The 16,544-nt window shown below is 43.4% G+C and overlaps 1 protein-coding gene across 3 annotated transcripts in view; it reads right to left on the bottom strand.

The window, feature by feature from the left end:
- TMTC1 (transmembrane O-mannosyltransferase targeting cadherins 1) overlaps window positions 1-16,544 on the bottom strand; it is a 139,449-nt gene that overhangs the window by 76,441 nt on the left and 46,464 nt on the right. For all 3 annotated transcript variants that reach the window (XM_042050475.1, XM_042050477.1, XM_042050474.1), the window contains exons 6-7: window positions 9,197-9,278; window positions 8,140-8,243 (exon numbers count right to left, since the gene is read on the bottom strand). In XM_042050475.1, the coding sequence (XP_041906409.1) occupies window positions 8,140-8,243; window positions 9,197-9,278 (186 nt within the window). The remainder of the gene's footprint in view (window positions 1-8,139; window positions 8,244-9,196; window positions 9,279-16,544) is intronic.

Genomic DNA, 16,544 nt, shown 5'->3' with positions numbered 1-16,544 from the left:
TTAATAACTTAAGTAGAGGTATTCGGAGTAGCCAGATCAGTGTGAGTTAATGCACTTCTGCTGGAAAGGTAGGACAAGCTCCTGTTGAAGATGGGAAGACAACTGCAGGACACTCACTGATCAGGAATGGTTTGTAAACATGTGCCTATTTCCAAGTGCTTGTGAGGCTTCAGTCTTCCTTGGGAGCCATGTGCAACTTGCTGCCAGAGGTGGGTCCCAAAGGAGATGGACAATCGCTCCATTCCACTATGGCAGTAATTAGTCTTTAAATACCCTGTTCCAACAGCAGTGAAATATTTTACAGCCTGTGACAGTCATTACCACTGTAAGTGTACAGTTAATTGGTTGGCCTCTGCAGACACCCTACTGGAGAACCCTTGACCTCATCTCCTGGGTGATCTCCCAAGCACCCTCACTGAATGTGCATGTCCCATTAGCAGGCACGGTACCAAGATCCATGAAGACACTGCCTGACTTTTGGAGGCATTTGCAAGCTGCAAGAAAGCCTTGAGCAGGCTCTGAGTCAAGTAAAAGTTTGGATATGCTTTCAGCATTGGTAAGCTGTCCTTGAACACGATGGATGGCTGTATAAAACAAAGCACTATAAACTATCGCTATTCTAGGTTCTAGGAAAAAATAACGGGATGCTAATAATAGTTACTGACAATCCAGTGCTGCTTTTTATTTCTGGCTCTCGAAAGCATATGATAATTCCTTCACGTCTATGTGGCTCTCGTACCACAAGCCTAAGGAGAAAGCTAAACACAGGAGAAAGTTTGGAAGAAACCTCTGACCAAAGCTGACACCTCAAGGAACTAATTTGCAAATTTTGAAAAGACTTGAAGATTCCGAAATCACTCCAGGAGCTAATTACATTTCAGCAACCTACCTGCAAATGGCAACAAGAGTATTTTCTTTTAATTAGTTGACTAAGTGAATGACATTTTAAATTAAGGATCTTCTCTGTATTGCTTCTGGTGTCTACTGGAATTCCAAGGGAGAAAAATCCCTGCCTGTAGCATCTCCCACTCTCCCAGTTAATCCCATGAAAATCAGAGTATTACTGGTGAGGTGACTGGAAGATTTTGCCTCTTAACTGGCAAACAGTTTTCCCCCAGGCCAGGTAACAGCATTTGCATTGCAGTAAATTTTTTATTTGCAAACTGAGCATGCAAATCCAAGTTTCAGCAGGTATCAAGTGTTCTTTTCACTTCTCGTCATCTTTGGCATGCTCAGAAAAACACAGTTCCTCCTGTTGGTAGCCAGTGTTGCCATGGCAATCCAGTTTGTTTAGTTTCAAATTTTTTTAGTTTCAGTGTTCTGTTGCATGCTTTGAGATAAATACAGGATGACTCATATCTAGAACTTGTTGCAGAAAACAACTATCAGAACTGATTGTTTCTGCTGCAAAAATGAACACAAAGGGTACTACTCAAAGCCATAAACAATATGACCGGAAAATACTTGCGGAATTGTCTGTAACCCTTTGCTGTAACAGAGACCAACAAGCTTGGAAAAGCTCTCATCTCAGCTCTGCCAAACCCAGGCAATCAGAGAGCAAAAGGAATGTGAGACTAGGTAAAAAAAATTACAAGATTTATAGACATTTATGAGACGTTTCCTTTCTCTTCTGATTTTGGAGCAGTTTAAGCTTTCTCCCCACAGCAGCCAGGACTGAGATTATAGATTTCTTTCTAAAACTGTGCTACAAGAGTGATCACAAAGCTCTGACCGTGTCCCACCAAGCCTACATGGAGAAGTGGGGGCCAGTGATCCTATTTTTTCTAAGTGCATATTGTGCTGCAACCTACCAGCCACCCAGTTCTGGGACAAGCCAGACAGACAACCCTACCCACAAAGAGCCAGCAGGGTACCCACCTGCAAGTGAAACATCTCCCAACTGGGGATTTTAACAAAGCAAAGGCAAACCATTCTCCTGGTTGGGAAAAAATGGACCTATCTAGAAGACAGGTGATAAGTGCACTTAACTAGTACTTGGGGAAAAAAGAAGGGCAGTTATGAAGCAGGTAGGGATCTGAAACAGAAGTAGGAATACAGTTTTTGCCCTTTCAGAAGTCACAGACCCTGGTTATGCTCTTCTGACACAACCTCCACACTGCTAGGCACTCAGGAAGGTTTCAGTTCACGACAAGGGTAAGAAGAGCTTTTTTATTAGAGAAAAGAGCTTCTCATTTGTATTAACATCTGAACTGATTTTGGCTCAAGGCTCTCTTCATCCTCTTACAAAGCACTAAACCCAAGTGAGTTTGACGAGTCACTTCACAGTAATGTCCTCCTAGAACACACGTGGCTGCGATTATAACCAGGTAGTGGTATCTAGGATATTGTCTTCAAATTGTATATATTTGCACTTTCCCTGGGGACTCCCAGCCCAGTCATACCTTCCCACACGAGTTTATTTTCCTGCTCTGTATATTGTCAGCCCAAACATTTTCTTTTCAGAGCCTTAGAAGAAAAAAATTCCCACTCTGTATATCCAGCTCATTCAGGGATAGTGGAGTAAACGACACAAACAAGCAGCAGACAGACTAATTCCATTTAACGCCCAAATGTGAGTATAAGTTAGACAGAAAATACTTGTAACTGGAAAAGTACCTGTGTATTCCCTTTCATCAAACCTTCTGCATTTAGGGAAAAGAGCTGCCAATCAGTAGAGGACAGGAGTAGGAAAGACAAAGATGGGGATCAACAGAGAGCTGCAGTGTGATGAATAACAAGGTAACTCCTCTGGAAGGTGGGCTTGTGCGCCGCAGGGACACAGGGGGAAAAGCGGACTGTGTTGTCCTCTATAGCTACACAGCCTGAAGAGCTTTAATCTGGTGAATGGCTCTTTCTCAGTTGTTTAAACTCTGTGGCTAAGAATCTGAAAAATACTGAATTCTTGAAGAGTAAAGACTTTCAAAGAGCCTGTGAATTTCCAGTGAAACCCAAGCCTGCTGTCAGAACCTCAGTGCTGGAAAGCCTGGGATTGCTCTCGCACTGCAAACCTCCATGTGCTGTGGGTTAGGACATGCCTTGTGATCACACCTGATCTTCAACTCCTCACCAACAGCAGCACATTCCAGAGTCATGCAGCCCAAATTCCCCAGCAGTGCCCAGCAGTGGGCAACTGCTTCAGAAGAGGCTCACTGAGGCAGCAGCAGATGGAGGGTTCTGTGGACAGCCACTGAGATCCTCAAGAAATTAAAAACCAGACCACGTTTCTGGAAATGGCCTGTTGTATCCCAGAGCATTACTCACCCCATGCTGGTGGGAGCCAAAGGGATGTTCTGGGCACATCTGTGTGGAAGTATTTTGGAAAGCAAAATGCATGGCCTGTAGCAGTCAATGGTGTCTGCTTTGGCTGCAGCCTCTCTACTCCATATGCAGGCTCTGGCAGGGAAGGCTTGTTGTGTAACAAGCACTTGCAGCAAGCACCACAACCCATTAAAATGCCTACCAAATCCCAGAGCAGCACTACCAGGGTCTATTCATCACACCAAGAACACCTGAATGAGAGAGATGCTGAAATCTTTCATGTGGCTCTGAGAGTGCCACCTTCCCTGCAGGGTGGGCTTTGCTTTGGAGCAGCATCTTCCAGCCAGACCTTAACCCATCGCCCAACACCCCTTGAAATAAAGACTACTCTTTACACTTAATGTATGGACTGTCTGGCCCCTGGGTAGGCATGAGAGCAATTTTTACCAACGTTGTTGTTCTCCCTTCTCTTAGAGTGTTAGAAGTGTTGGGAACGATCCCTGAATGGGATCCCTGAAAGTGATCCCCTGCAGGGATTACACGCAGGGCCAAACTTAAGCACCTCTAGGCGCACAATAGAAAGCACTGACAAGCCTGGCAGAACTTCACCACTCAGGGAACATGTGCAAGCCTGGCTGATTAAGAGTTGACATGTCACAGGGGTCTATTTTAATGCTAGTTTCTAGCCTAAGGTCCATGAAAACTCCATACCAAAGTAGTTGCTACACTTGACTTCTACTTCCTTGGCAGAACTGGCTGGCACAGGGACCCATTTTCCCAGCACAGGTCTCTGGTTTGCCTCTTGGTAGTTCGTTCCCTTTGAAGTTACAACTGGGATGATTAAATGCATTGCTCAGAAAACAGTCATAAATCTCTGTGAAAAGGATTATGTGCCAGTTTTTATGTATAAGCACTTCTTCAGCTTTCTGCAGCACTGAATTCTCATTTACCTGATTGAAACAGCAAAGGAATACAGAAAGCCAGCTTACAGAGAGAGCAGTTCAACCACAGGACAATGTTATCTCAAGGCAGTCCAAGTAGAAATGCATTAACTATTTAAGGAAGCACCACAAATAACCTGCTTCATGCCCAGAGTGATCAGTCACCAGAGATCACAAGGCAAGTGCCAGAAGAAATTAATATAACTTGACTCCCAAAGACATAGTTTTTTTAAAAACCAGACTTTTAGTTACAAATTATAGGTAAGATTTAATCTGTTTCACACAGTTTGAGACATGCTACACAATGGATTTTTCCCTTGTCTTGCCACAGTGTTGGTATATCCAGAGGCCTCCTAATTCTTTCCCCTCAAGAATGGAAGAAGAAAGAAACATTGTGCAACATGTCTGGAGCATGTCAGCCCTCCACTCAACACCCTCCTAACTCCGGAGCTGCACTTTCGGTACACTGCTTACACAAAGCTGCGTAGCCCTCAAAACCTTTCTAATTGCATTCTCCCTCAAATTCTGCCTAAGACAAGCAAGAATGTTTGAACAGAGGTTTGGGATTGGGTTTTCTATCTCAAATATCGCTTACCCATAGCAGATTTTGAGATCAAAGTCTGTGTTCTTTAAGGTAAGGCCACAGGAGACAGTACATCCCTCCTGCAGTGCACAACAGCCTGATGGACAGGCTTTCATGGCAGGGCTTAGGAATAGCAGGATTTCAAACACCTTCATTTCTGCCTCCACTGGGAAAGGGAATGATGGACACATCTCATCTTCTCAAACCACCTTTGCCAAGCAACACAATGAAGGGCAATGAAATGTAGCTTTCATTTATGTCACTAAGCTTTGAAGTATTTGGGAATATCGCTTCTCATTTTAACAACAGTAATTTAGTGAGCATGCTGAACAGATGACTGTTTTTAAAGACTTAAAAACTGTCATTATTTCAGCATATTTAGCCTTTCAATTGTTAAATAAATCATTATCTGTCTACTTTAATTTGTGTTGTCCAAGAATGGAGACAGGTTACACAGAACACATAGGCATTTTCTAAGGCCAAACTGAGCCACATCAAAGGTCTATCCAGCAATGCCCAAAAGTCAGTGCCAAGTAAAGCATGTAAGATGATAATTTTTCCCCAGTTCCTAGCTGGGGAGTTGGATGAGTTGGAGTTTCTGAGTTGGATGTGCTTTCTGCATATTTAGTAGCCTGGATTTCTTATTTCAACTTGGCAAATCTCTCTTGGAGCCTGCATAAACATCCAGCACACTCCTGGTATCTTGCAGGAAGAAGCTCTCCAGCTCAACTACCTGCTGCAAGCCACTTCCTTGCCTTGCTTGGAACCTGTCTCCTCTCAGATTCATTTGATACACCCCAAGTTCCACGTGCCCCCCTCCTCCACACAATCATGGATGCACACACCTCTCACACCCCCAGTCTTGTAATTTACACCGTATCAGCTCTAAGGGATGACAAATTCTGACCTCATGAGTCACTACTTTTTCAACCCCCTAACTTACACCTGCCCCTAATGTTGGCCCAAATAAACCCTGCAAAAGTTACAATGCTCCGTTGGGTTCATCCCGTGCCAGCTGAGACCCCAGCTTCACATCTAACCATGAATTTCACAAAGACTGCCACACATCTCCAAACGACTGTTTTTCTTTTTTATTCCACTGTTATCAGCCTTCCTTCTAGTCCCACAGAGCTGGCCAAGTCTTACAATAAGTTTCAACTTTGTTGAAAACCATAACATTTACCCTGGCGAGACGTGCACAAAAACCACATTTCCAGCTCAAATAAGGACAACTCTTTGAAAACAGAAACTCCCATTTGTGACCTAAATGATCTTCAGAGTTACAAAACAACTTGCCCACTGCCTGAGACTAACCCTTGCTTCAACCACAGTGACAGTGTTAGTAATCACTTCAAGAGCACTACCCAAAACTGATCTTCCTTTTAGTTTCTCGTCTTGACAGCAAACTTAGCTCTTCCGCTGCCTTCTTCCCAACTCAACCCAAATTGCAATTAACATCTTAGCTTCAGTGCTGTGTCCTAATTACTGTCTTCAAAACCTTGTTGAAAACTTCCCACACCAGCTCTTCACATGCTGCTGCACTGTAGCTGTCCACAGTTGAGGAACATACACTGCTTAGGAGCTTCTCTGAGGCTGGACCATACACACAAGCACTCCTGTGGCCCTCCTCTGGACTCACTCCAACAGGTCCATGTATTTCCTGTGCCAAGGACCACAGAGCTGGATGCAGTGTGCCAGGAGAGGTCTCACAAGAGCAGAATCACCTTCCTCGACCTTCCTGGAAACCACACCTGTGCCACTTCAACCTTGCTATCTCCAGCTGACATCCCAGTCCTGCACTTGGGATGACTGGCACAATGCCAGTTCAGCAGCAATAGCTTCAGCTCTGACCACGGCAAGATAAAGTCTCAGGTTACAGTTATAGCCTGAGTCTGAAAGGGGAGGAAGTTTTGGAAAGGTTGTTGCCAAGATAAGGGCTGTGGTCAGAGGGTGCATCATGAGCTGTCAGTTCAGAGACAGTCACTGGGTCTTTGTACCTGCAGGACTGACACTGAGACCTGCCGAAGGGTTGGGTTTCCTGAATGGAAGATAAAGGCTTCTGGGTAAATTGACTAAAATGAGGATTAAGATCAAGCTCAGCAGAAGTGGAAGAACTGGGATAAATAAAGGGTTTTAGAATCCCTTCATAACAGTAATACTGCTTTTTACTGCAGTGGATTTCCTTAATTACATTTGGAGTAGGTAGGTGTTGCTGGACTGCAGGTGAAGCTGGGGCTGCTGCTGGGCCCAAAGGAGGACCTCAGCCAGCAGCACTCTGGCTTCTTTTTCCTAAGCCTGCTAATAAAATCCACAGTGCCAGTGGTAAAAATAGTCACTGTTTCATACTCTGAGAATGACTCAGATTTTGGGTTTAGAAAACCCTCCCCTGTCATTAGAATAGGCAAAGAGACAAACACGCAAAAGAACATGCACAGAAGAGGTAACTGAAATTAGGCCAGCATCATTTGTGACTTGGTGACCTCCATCTCAGGATAAACATCTCAAAAAGGGACAGCAGCAAATCCTTCACGCTGTGCTGCACCGAGTCTGGCATTAATAACTCCACCAGAAACAATCACATCAGAGCTTTCCAAACAAGACAATGTGCTTCCTGGAAGCACTTTTAGCCTTGATGGTAATAGGAGCTGTTGCCACGTTATCATAAAGGTTCCCCAAATGAGATCCAGTCCAGTTCTGCAGCAGATGTTGGATAAGGATTGCTTGATCGTAACCTGTGTCTCAGCTGCAATTCCACTGTTGGAATGAGGAGCCAGCAAGGCCAGAACATGACACACAGGAAGACTCCTCCCATTTTCATTTGAGACATCGGGAAATTCCTGCAGAAGCCTCAAAATTGTCTTTCAGTAGCTAAACAGAGCAAACACTCGTGCACATGGCCCCTCCACCTTCACTGCTCAGTCACTGATACTACACCAAGAGGCATGGTGTAGTATATTTTTATACAAACTTCAGCTGAAGCCAGAACTCTGAATGCTTCCACCACCCCACATCTCAGGAGCAGCCAGTTTTAAGATTTAGAATTATGCCTCAGTTACTGGGCTTTCCAGTCCTGTGCTCAGGCAACTAAACCTTATTCTTTGGGCTTTGCGTAAAAATAAGCACACATTTTTCAGTAAGAAAACACCTGTAATACAACCCTACAGGACCTGCAATGTGCTTTGGGGTTCAAATAATTCTGGTTGCTTTCTATTCTAGACAGAGCAATACGGAGAAGTAATTAAGTTAAGACAACAAAACAAGTTTTTTTCATTCTCATCTGCAAACCATTTTAGTGTAGGAAAATGTAACATCAAGACCACACTTTTGAAAACTTTTGTTTGACTGCTGTCATCGTACCTCGTCAGTAAATACGGTGAGAATGAGGCTGGATTGTCCTGCTCTGAAAACATCGGCATGGAACCTCCCATTATCCAGAGGCGGAAATACAACACGAGGATCACCTTCAAAGAAGAACATCTCCGTTAGCAATGCACTTCTGCGAAGAACTAAGTCCTCCAGCAAATGTCTTGTTGTGATAGCTCTCCGTGCTGTGCAAAGCCAGTCAGCTCAGCAGTTTAGGCACAATTCTAGTTTGGCCACCTTACACAGGGTGACAAACCTGCCAGCCCCCAGCACAGACAGCACACTGTGACGTTGTGTGTCCCTCTGCCGTGCCTGCATTACTGACAGCAACTGGCACATCTCAGTACCCACCACAAAGGCAGCATTCTGAAGGACAAATCCTTCACTCTGCTGCAGTGTAGACTGCAGAATTTTGCTACTGACTGCTACCTAAATGCAGAGGGAAAAATCACGGCTGATGTTTTAAAAGTTCTTATCATTTATCCATGCTGGCACAGGTGTAAGGACAAGCTCCATCGGTGCTTCTCATGCTGTGCAATCCTAATTCCTGGAAGAATTTCTGCAAGCTGCCACTCCTTCACCTTTCTGGTAACCGCTTGTCAGGGGACAAGCAAGGGGATCTGGCTCCTGGAGCAGCACACCCAGAACATTCCCATGGAAGTGCTTGTTTTCTCCTCTGCAACATGCTGAGTCTTGCTTGGAGCGCATCAAGCAGCAGTTTTTCTTATGACTTACTGAGCCCTGCATTGGCATTAACAGCATGTCACCGACCAGGCAGCCCAGTGCCACCGAGTCCCCTGTATTTAGGGCAGGAAATACCTGCAGGTGATTACACAGTTGCAAGGGCAACCACTATAAATCTAAAGGTTTGAGCTGAAAATACAGTAATATTCTTGTTTCTGCCCAGCTGAAGTTTTCTAGACTAATTTTCAAGCCTAACTTTGTATTAAGATCTCCCATGTGAGCTTTCAGAGTCTTTTGGGATACTACTATGCATTGCTCATTCTCATCAAATACACAGAAATACATGGTCAAGTCCATTCCTACTTACGTAGCTTATCACCAAAGCAGCTCTCTTCAAAAAAGGCCTTGCAGTATACAAGAAATTCTGGTTGTTATTTGCAGTCAGGTAGCTGAAATATAAGGAAACAAATGTTTGTTGAAGTACTTTGGAACACTAACTCATTTTTCAAATGGAGAAAAATGTGTACATTGATTTAACCACCCTAAATGCAGTGGGTGGTTGCAGTAGTAATGACATCACTCCTACTCTTCAAAGATCTTTCCACATAAGTAAAATACTGAGACTAGTTCAAGTAATACACACCGTAATACATTGCAGTTTTGCCATCAAAATATGGTTTTGGTGTGTTTGTTAGTTTGTTGGGTTTTTTTTTTAATCTTCAATTAACTCCTTAATCCTCAGAAAAATCCCATGTGGGTCTCAGTGAGATTGCTGTCTTCAGACTCCCAGATGACTACACGGAGACACATTTTTAAAAGGTCACCCAAACAGAGCAATTCAATTTTAGACTGTGATTAAAATGCAAAAACTCCTTGTTCCCAGCTCTCTGCTCAGTCTCTAGAGAGAAGAATAACTATCTAGCAGAACTGATTCTAAGCATTTATTTTGGAGCGCATTCTGCCCGTTTAAGTTTCATCACAAGTCTGCTGACAAAGTGCTGTGACAATTAATTGCACAGACACAAACACACAGGTGGCTTACTGTTGTAGGAATGTTCATAAAACCCTTCCTGTTTCTCAATGAGTAAAATTAAACTGTACTGGGAGCCAAAACTACGCATTTATTTTAATACAGAGTAGAAGCACTTGCCAAAGTCTAAGGAACTTTCTTAATATAACAAACAGTGCCATATCCATGATATTAATTTCATGATAATTTCATTTCTATTGAACCTTACAGATGCTCCATCATTGTAATAAAGAAATGACAAAAAGAAATACAGAAGAGACAACAGGAATATTTTAAGCATATAGGAGGTAAAACTATTGAAAAAAGACAACTTATTTTAAGAAGTTATATATATCAAGGAAACAAATTCAGAAGGAAAACATTTGCAGGTTCTTCTGCGTAAGATACAATCAGTATCAGGATACTCTATTTAAATGATTTACAAAACCTGCAGTTTGTATTGCAACACCTTCAAGCAAGTTACCTTTCCAAGCATGAAATCCTCATATGTTTCTCCTGTGAACATCGAGCATATAAAACACATCTTATTTCCTCTCCAAATTCCTTAAGACAGACTATCGCCTGATTGCTTCCACCCTTCACGTCTTTGAAAAAACAAGACTGAAGCACTTCCTAATGCAGCCAAGAGTCTTTAATATCTGGGGTTTTGTTCAAATTTTCTATAGTAGGAAGTTCGCAAGCCTGGTCACCATGGCGAGATGAAGAAAAGATTATACTGCAGAAAAAAGCACCAGGGCAAAGCCAGCAAGAAACAGAGGCAGCATTTACCAAGATGAAAGAAGTACATCTGGATGTTCTGTACAAAAGAACTGCTCTTCAGAAAACTTTCCCTAAGTGCCATGCCTAAAACTAGGGAACTAAACCACACAGTGTAAAGCAAGCCAGATGACTTTCAGTCTTTGGTGTCTACTTATTGTCAAATGTTGACATTTAAGCACCAAACCTGACTTAAATGTCAGACTAGTCTTCAAGGGCTGAACGCCTCAAAGTGCAAAGTTTCTTGAGTTCCCACTGATTTTAATCAGGCTCCAGCAAGTACAAGAGAGATGAAACTAAGCCTTCAGCTTTTTCTCCCCATGAAAGGTCAGGTTGGCCTTCAAGGGCTCACCATGGCCTGGCTCCAAAGCCCACCGGAACCAAAGGGAAAGCCTCTCACTGACTTTAACAGCATTTGGACCAAACCCCAGGCTTTTGACCCCTACTGGAGCCCTTTATGAAACTCAATCCCCTCGTGATTTGCAGCAGGAAGTGTTTGGTTGCACTTTGTTTACATTTTTATGTGTGGAGAGAGGAGAGCCTTCTATTCATCACACTGTCTGACTCTTTTCAAGAACCTGTTTTCACTTCCTTTTAACTCTCTGCAACACTTTAGACAGGAATTTTCCATTACAAGTATTTGCTTTAGGTGGAATTATTCTGCGAAAAGATCAACTAGAACAGTTCAGCTCTTTCTCCAAGGCTTCAGTTACAGACAGAGGAGCACTTTTATCAGTGTCAAGAAGTCTGCCAACTTCATCCTTGAGAAACAGCATCACCTTGCATCAGTGACCTAAAACTTGTGGGGTGGCCATCATCTCCAGGCCGTGCGTTTGCTCTCTACCCATGGTGAGGCAATGAATAGTTCAATTAAGAAGTGAAACTTTTCCATTTTGAGAAAGCTGCTGTCCTGAAGTCTGTGTGGAAACCGCAAAAGATACCATGGTTCATTGCTCAGCAATCCTGCTCTCCACCCATCAGATCGACCTGCGGGAGTGGTATAAATGGACAGGTCACACTCAATGCCTCAAAGATTTACAAGAACCACGTGGTTTTACAGAACACCTCACTGGGCTACCACCTGTGCCAGGGAAGGTAACTAGTAAAACATCTCCCATCTAGTGCAGGTGAAAGAACAACAAACAGTTTGTGTATCAAAACCAAATGAACTTCAAGCGGGACCTGGATGAGGAAATTGGATAAGTGTCAGTGACAGCATGTAAAATGCAGTAGCTTTTTCCATGTAAAATCTCAGCTTGCAAACACATCTAAGGTTACACAGAACTTTGCTCAGCCAACCTTAAGATCAGCCAAAGCTCTTAATTTTTCTTTAACCAGAAGAAGGAAAGAAATTACAATTTTAACAGTTTAACTGTTTTATACCCCTTTTTAACAGCTGTCTTGTAAAAAGTCATTTACAGGTCAGATTTCCCTGCATTGGCCAACCTTTCCAGGCTGCCAAACATCCCTCTATTCATGGGAACCACTCCCTATCACCTGCTCCACCCCAACCAGCACAATTGTGGTGCCAAGAACATGCCAAAACACACACACACATCCGCTCCCACATGAGACTGGGCGTGGGATGTAGTTAGGCAAAGTGTGTTGATGGTAGCACCACACAGCAATACGCTACCTCCGGAGTATGTGAACATTTCAAGGTGTGGATCTTCCAGATTTTCCTAAGAAAATTATAAAATTAGAGGAGAAAATCCAGATCATCAGGTTCACTAAACAAGTGTGAAAAGAGCCCATTTGGGCAGGGGTTCCACTTCTGCTTCATGCCAGCTTTTCCACAAAGCAACCCAGCATGTAATTATCTGCTTGCTATCTTTTAAAAGCCTTTCAGGAATACTTCCCAAAGCAACCAGAATCACAACAAATAATAAATCCAAGAAAAGCTTAATAATGCAGGGACTTCTCTCACACAGTTCAAGCAGAGGCCAAGACAGATATTTGGCAGTCTCAGCTTCCTGAAAAGCATCCTGGAATCAGTTACATCATCAGGGCACTCCGAGGTTCTATAATTGAGCAGGGTAGGTGGCCCAGTAAAATTCAGTATGGTGCAGTTTACAGGAACATACACTTCACTGGTACCAGATGGACTCTGGGTTAATCAAAACAAACTTCTCTAAGAAGCAGGCAACTTTTTTAATTTGCCTGTGCCATTGGAGGCACCTCGAGCTTACAGAACAGTGTGGGGCAGCTCCTTGGCTGCTGGTCATTGCCACAGCTCTGTGAGCTATGGGACCACAATTGGAAAGAGGTTTACCCCACACTGCAGCTGACTCAGCTTTGGCATTAAATGTGAGCTTGCTCTGTGCTGTCTTTGAAGGCTTTCTCAAGGGAAACAAATAAACAACTGAGATCTATGATGGACTCTCCACCAGGAATGTCTCAAAGACCAAGGTAAGTATGGATAAGTGTTGCGATATCAAGAGATTGTTTTGGCCAGGTCCCTTCACTCTGAGAGGATCACTGCTCTCATTTATATTCTTCTTAGGAAGCAGGTCCAACTCCCAGCAACCACCAGAGTTTTGAACTGGCGCTTTCAAACTCCTAACACTACAGGAAGCTATTGGGAAGATGAATATAAAAGCAAGGCTGTTCTCTTATTCTTAATTATTGGTAACAGTAAGACACCTCTAATCAAGAACCTTTTTAAACTTAGAAGGGGCTATTTTAAGTACATGCCAAAGCTTTAGGTCATTGATAGATGCACAGACTAATTCCAAACCAGCTTGACAGAGTCCCCTGCTGAGAATAAGCAAGTTTTACAGGAGCCATATTCTGTCTGTAGAGACCACCTTACCTTTCCTACTTAAAGAGGGCTTCCTTATCATCTGTCCAGGCAGCTGCATCTTATACTGGAGAAGTATCTTTTTTAAAAATCCAATATATCTAGACACATCTGGGTATTTAACTTGCTTAAAGTCCTTGTCTATTCAGGGAAACAAAATACCAGTCATAGCTGCAGGTTTTGCAAGGGAGAAGAAAAGCCCTCCTGCTTCCTTCTTTATGAGTAGTCTTGACCTTCCCCACAGCATGTGTGTGGCATCCTTGCTCCTTATCTCCCTGGAGAGCCTTAAACCCCAGCTACCACTCCCCATGCAGACCTAGATGCATAAACACACACAAGCAGGAGCAGTTTTACAGACTCTTTTGGGAGCCATGGAGAAGTTTTATGAAAGTCACAACTGCCTTAACTCATTTTCACTGATAATATCATGTATTCTTTGTGTACATTTTCAGTTGTGACCGTATTTGGAATTTTTGCTGTTTACTGGATTTTTGGGGAAAGCAAGGGCAGGGCATACACAGCAGAGAAGGTGATCCCACTCAGGGCTTTTCCTTATTCTCTTAGGCAATCCATACTTCATTCTGTGTGGGATGAAAGTAGAGGAAGAAAACTGGGAGGAACAGGGAGAGGAGGAGAGAGAGGCACAGTAAGGGATCAGGAATAGAAAGAGAAAAAAGGAAAGTAGCAAAATGCACTTAACAGATCAAAGATGTGACCGAGAACATGAAAAAGGGTTTCTCTTCATACCAGACATTCCACCAGTGCAAGGAGGAGACAAAGTGGAGGAGGGCTAACAGGAAAAATAAGACCTCATCAAAGTATGGCCACCAGATCCGCCAGGTCTCGGGAAACCGGAACACCATGCCTGCAGTTTAAAGCTTCCCTCGATTTCAGCCATTTTATTTCTTCTGCATCACACACACCTGAGGCATAAGCTCATTTTTCCCTGTCCTAGTCCAGTGAAAGGCTCCTATGGAGGTAATTTCAAGCAACTGCACTATAAGCAGCACTGATAGCAGCTTTGGCTGCTCCCCACATTCAGCTACAAATCCCTTTTTACAGCTGCTTGTGCTTTTAACAAGCTTTATTCATCCGGGCTGAAAATTCTCTCTTCCAGGAGTTTATGTTAAGCTGAAACTGTTTTCTTCCTTGAAAGTGCCAGGTAAAACAGTTCAGCTTTTCCTGAAAAAGCAATTAGAGAGACCTGCCCATGTTGATGAAGTTCTGAAACCACTTCACTGGGAAAACTCCACGGTTCCATAGTTTGGAGTGGGGATTTGTTGTTTAGTAGAGGGACTGCAGAGATGCCGCTGGCTTTGATTTCAGTGACAACTGACTGTTTCTGGGCATGTGACAAGCCACTGGGAAAAGATCTCTATTTGCAATGCTCACTAGAGATCTGTAACAATTCCCCAAGGTCTCCAGCCCTACCAAACACCTTCTAGAAGGAACAGCATCAGACTTCCCTTGCATTGCTCGTGCAGAGCCATTGAGATAGGAGATTCTCTCTCCTGCAATGCCTGTATCCAGCCTGGCGACCACTTGCTTGGACTGCAGAGGGCTGAAAACGTGTCTGAAGGAAAGGCTATGTGAGTATGTGTTACAAGGAAGAGAGGGGATAAAGGGAGAAGAAAGGAAGGCAGGCACAAAGAGGAAAGGGAGGGGAAAAAAAGATGAGCCAGGAAAACATACATGGCAATATTCAGACCTCTGCTGCTGTCAGAGATCCAGCGGCAGTATCCAAAAAAACTGCTGCCACTGGAGCTCCATTCACTGGTGTTCCCAATGAGCACTCAGGAGCTGGACTGCAGCACAGGAAGCAGGAAAACCCTTGCTTTCCCCTGAGCAGCTGCACTTGCAAAAGCAGCTGTGCTTTCTGTGAACCAGCCTAGCAGGAGCAGATGAACCCAAAACCACACAGGACTCCTACAGGCTGACTGCTGCCTTTGTGGCTGCACAGGGAAGATGTGGCAGAGCTGGAATACAGCCATCCACAAGGTACAGCACCACATCCATGGAGCACACTCACTCTGCGTAGCCAGGCTTGGCAAGGGGGCTGCTTGCACAGGCAGGGAGCACGTGGTCTGCACGGTATCTAAAACTCTTCCTAATCACAAAAAACTACCTTACTTGACAGCTTTTATGTGAAGAAAGGAGGAGGTTATCCCCCTCTCATGCACAAGGCTCTGTTACCCTGAGTGTAAATTATTGAGGTGTCCCTGGGAATCAAGTGTCCCAGTAAAAATTTACAAACAAGCCATAAAAAATGTGGATGCCTGCTGCCTTGCTTTGATGCTCTGTGTAAAGAGTTTCATGTCACTAAACACACACTGGTCCAGCGAGGCTGTTAACTTACAGAAGGAACCATGGTAGCTTTAACATTATATACATGCAATTAGGGAATTAAGGATCTAACTTTTTGCTGTTGTCTTTGACAAGGATGCCAATAAGTGAACTTTAAAAGAAAAACAACCAACAAACAAACAAAAAAAGAAAAATGCAGAGAAAGGGCACAGAAATCAATGTCTGTGAGACTGTCACTGGTTTTGGTGATCCTCCTTTATACTCCATGCATCATCCCTAAAAATGGGATAGGCACTGATGAGAAGCATAGGGGTAGGTAAGAGTCAGCTGGTCCCAATCCCAAACCTGAAACAGCTTTTTAAGGAATTTAAACTATGTTATTGGTACAGAGTGTGGCTTGAGGAAGGAGGGAAGAAAGAAAACTTTTATAGGCAAAGATGCTCTCAATCAGGGCAAATGCTCAGTTGTGGGTTGTTTGGTTTTTTCCTTAAATATATTTGCTCAACTGAATTATATTTTATAAGTCATCATTTGGAGTCAGGTCATCCCCAAAAAAACCTTTTGGAAATGCTTGGAGAGGCACATAATGGTTTAGCTGTGAGCATTTCTGGTAAATCAAGTAGAAGTGGTAAGCAAAAGTCTGGTTTCAGAAGGAAATATGGGCACAATTTGCAAGGAAATGCAGGGAGACCACCTGAACCACTGGGAAAGGCAGCCTGAAGAGCACTGCTTTATTTCAAAGCCTAGATGTTTGGAAGTATTTTTTATTCTGAAACTACTTGTAAAATTCAATTTAAATCCACATTTTGCACTTAATGGGGGGGG

This window comes from Corvus kubaryi, unplaced genomic scaffold (genome assembly GCF_017639235.1).
Source record: "Corvus kubaryi isolate FWS band 111438036 unplaced genomic scaffold, C.kubaryi_AGA036_p1.0 74, whole genome shotgun sequence".
Taxonomy (NCBI): Eukaryota; Metazoa; Chordata; class Aves; order Passeriformes; family Corvidae; genus Corvus; species Corvus kubaryi.
The sequence above is the reverse complement of the archived record's forward strand: the minus strand, read 5'-3'. Positions and strand labels throughout refer to the sequence as shown.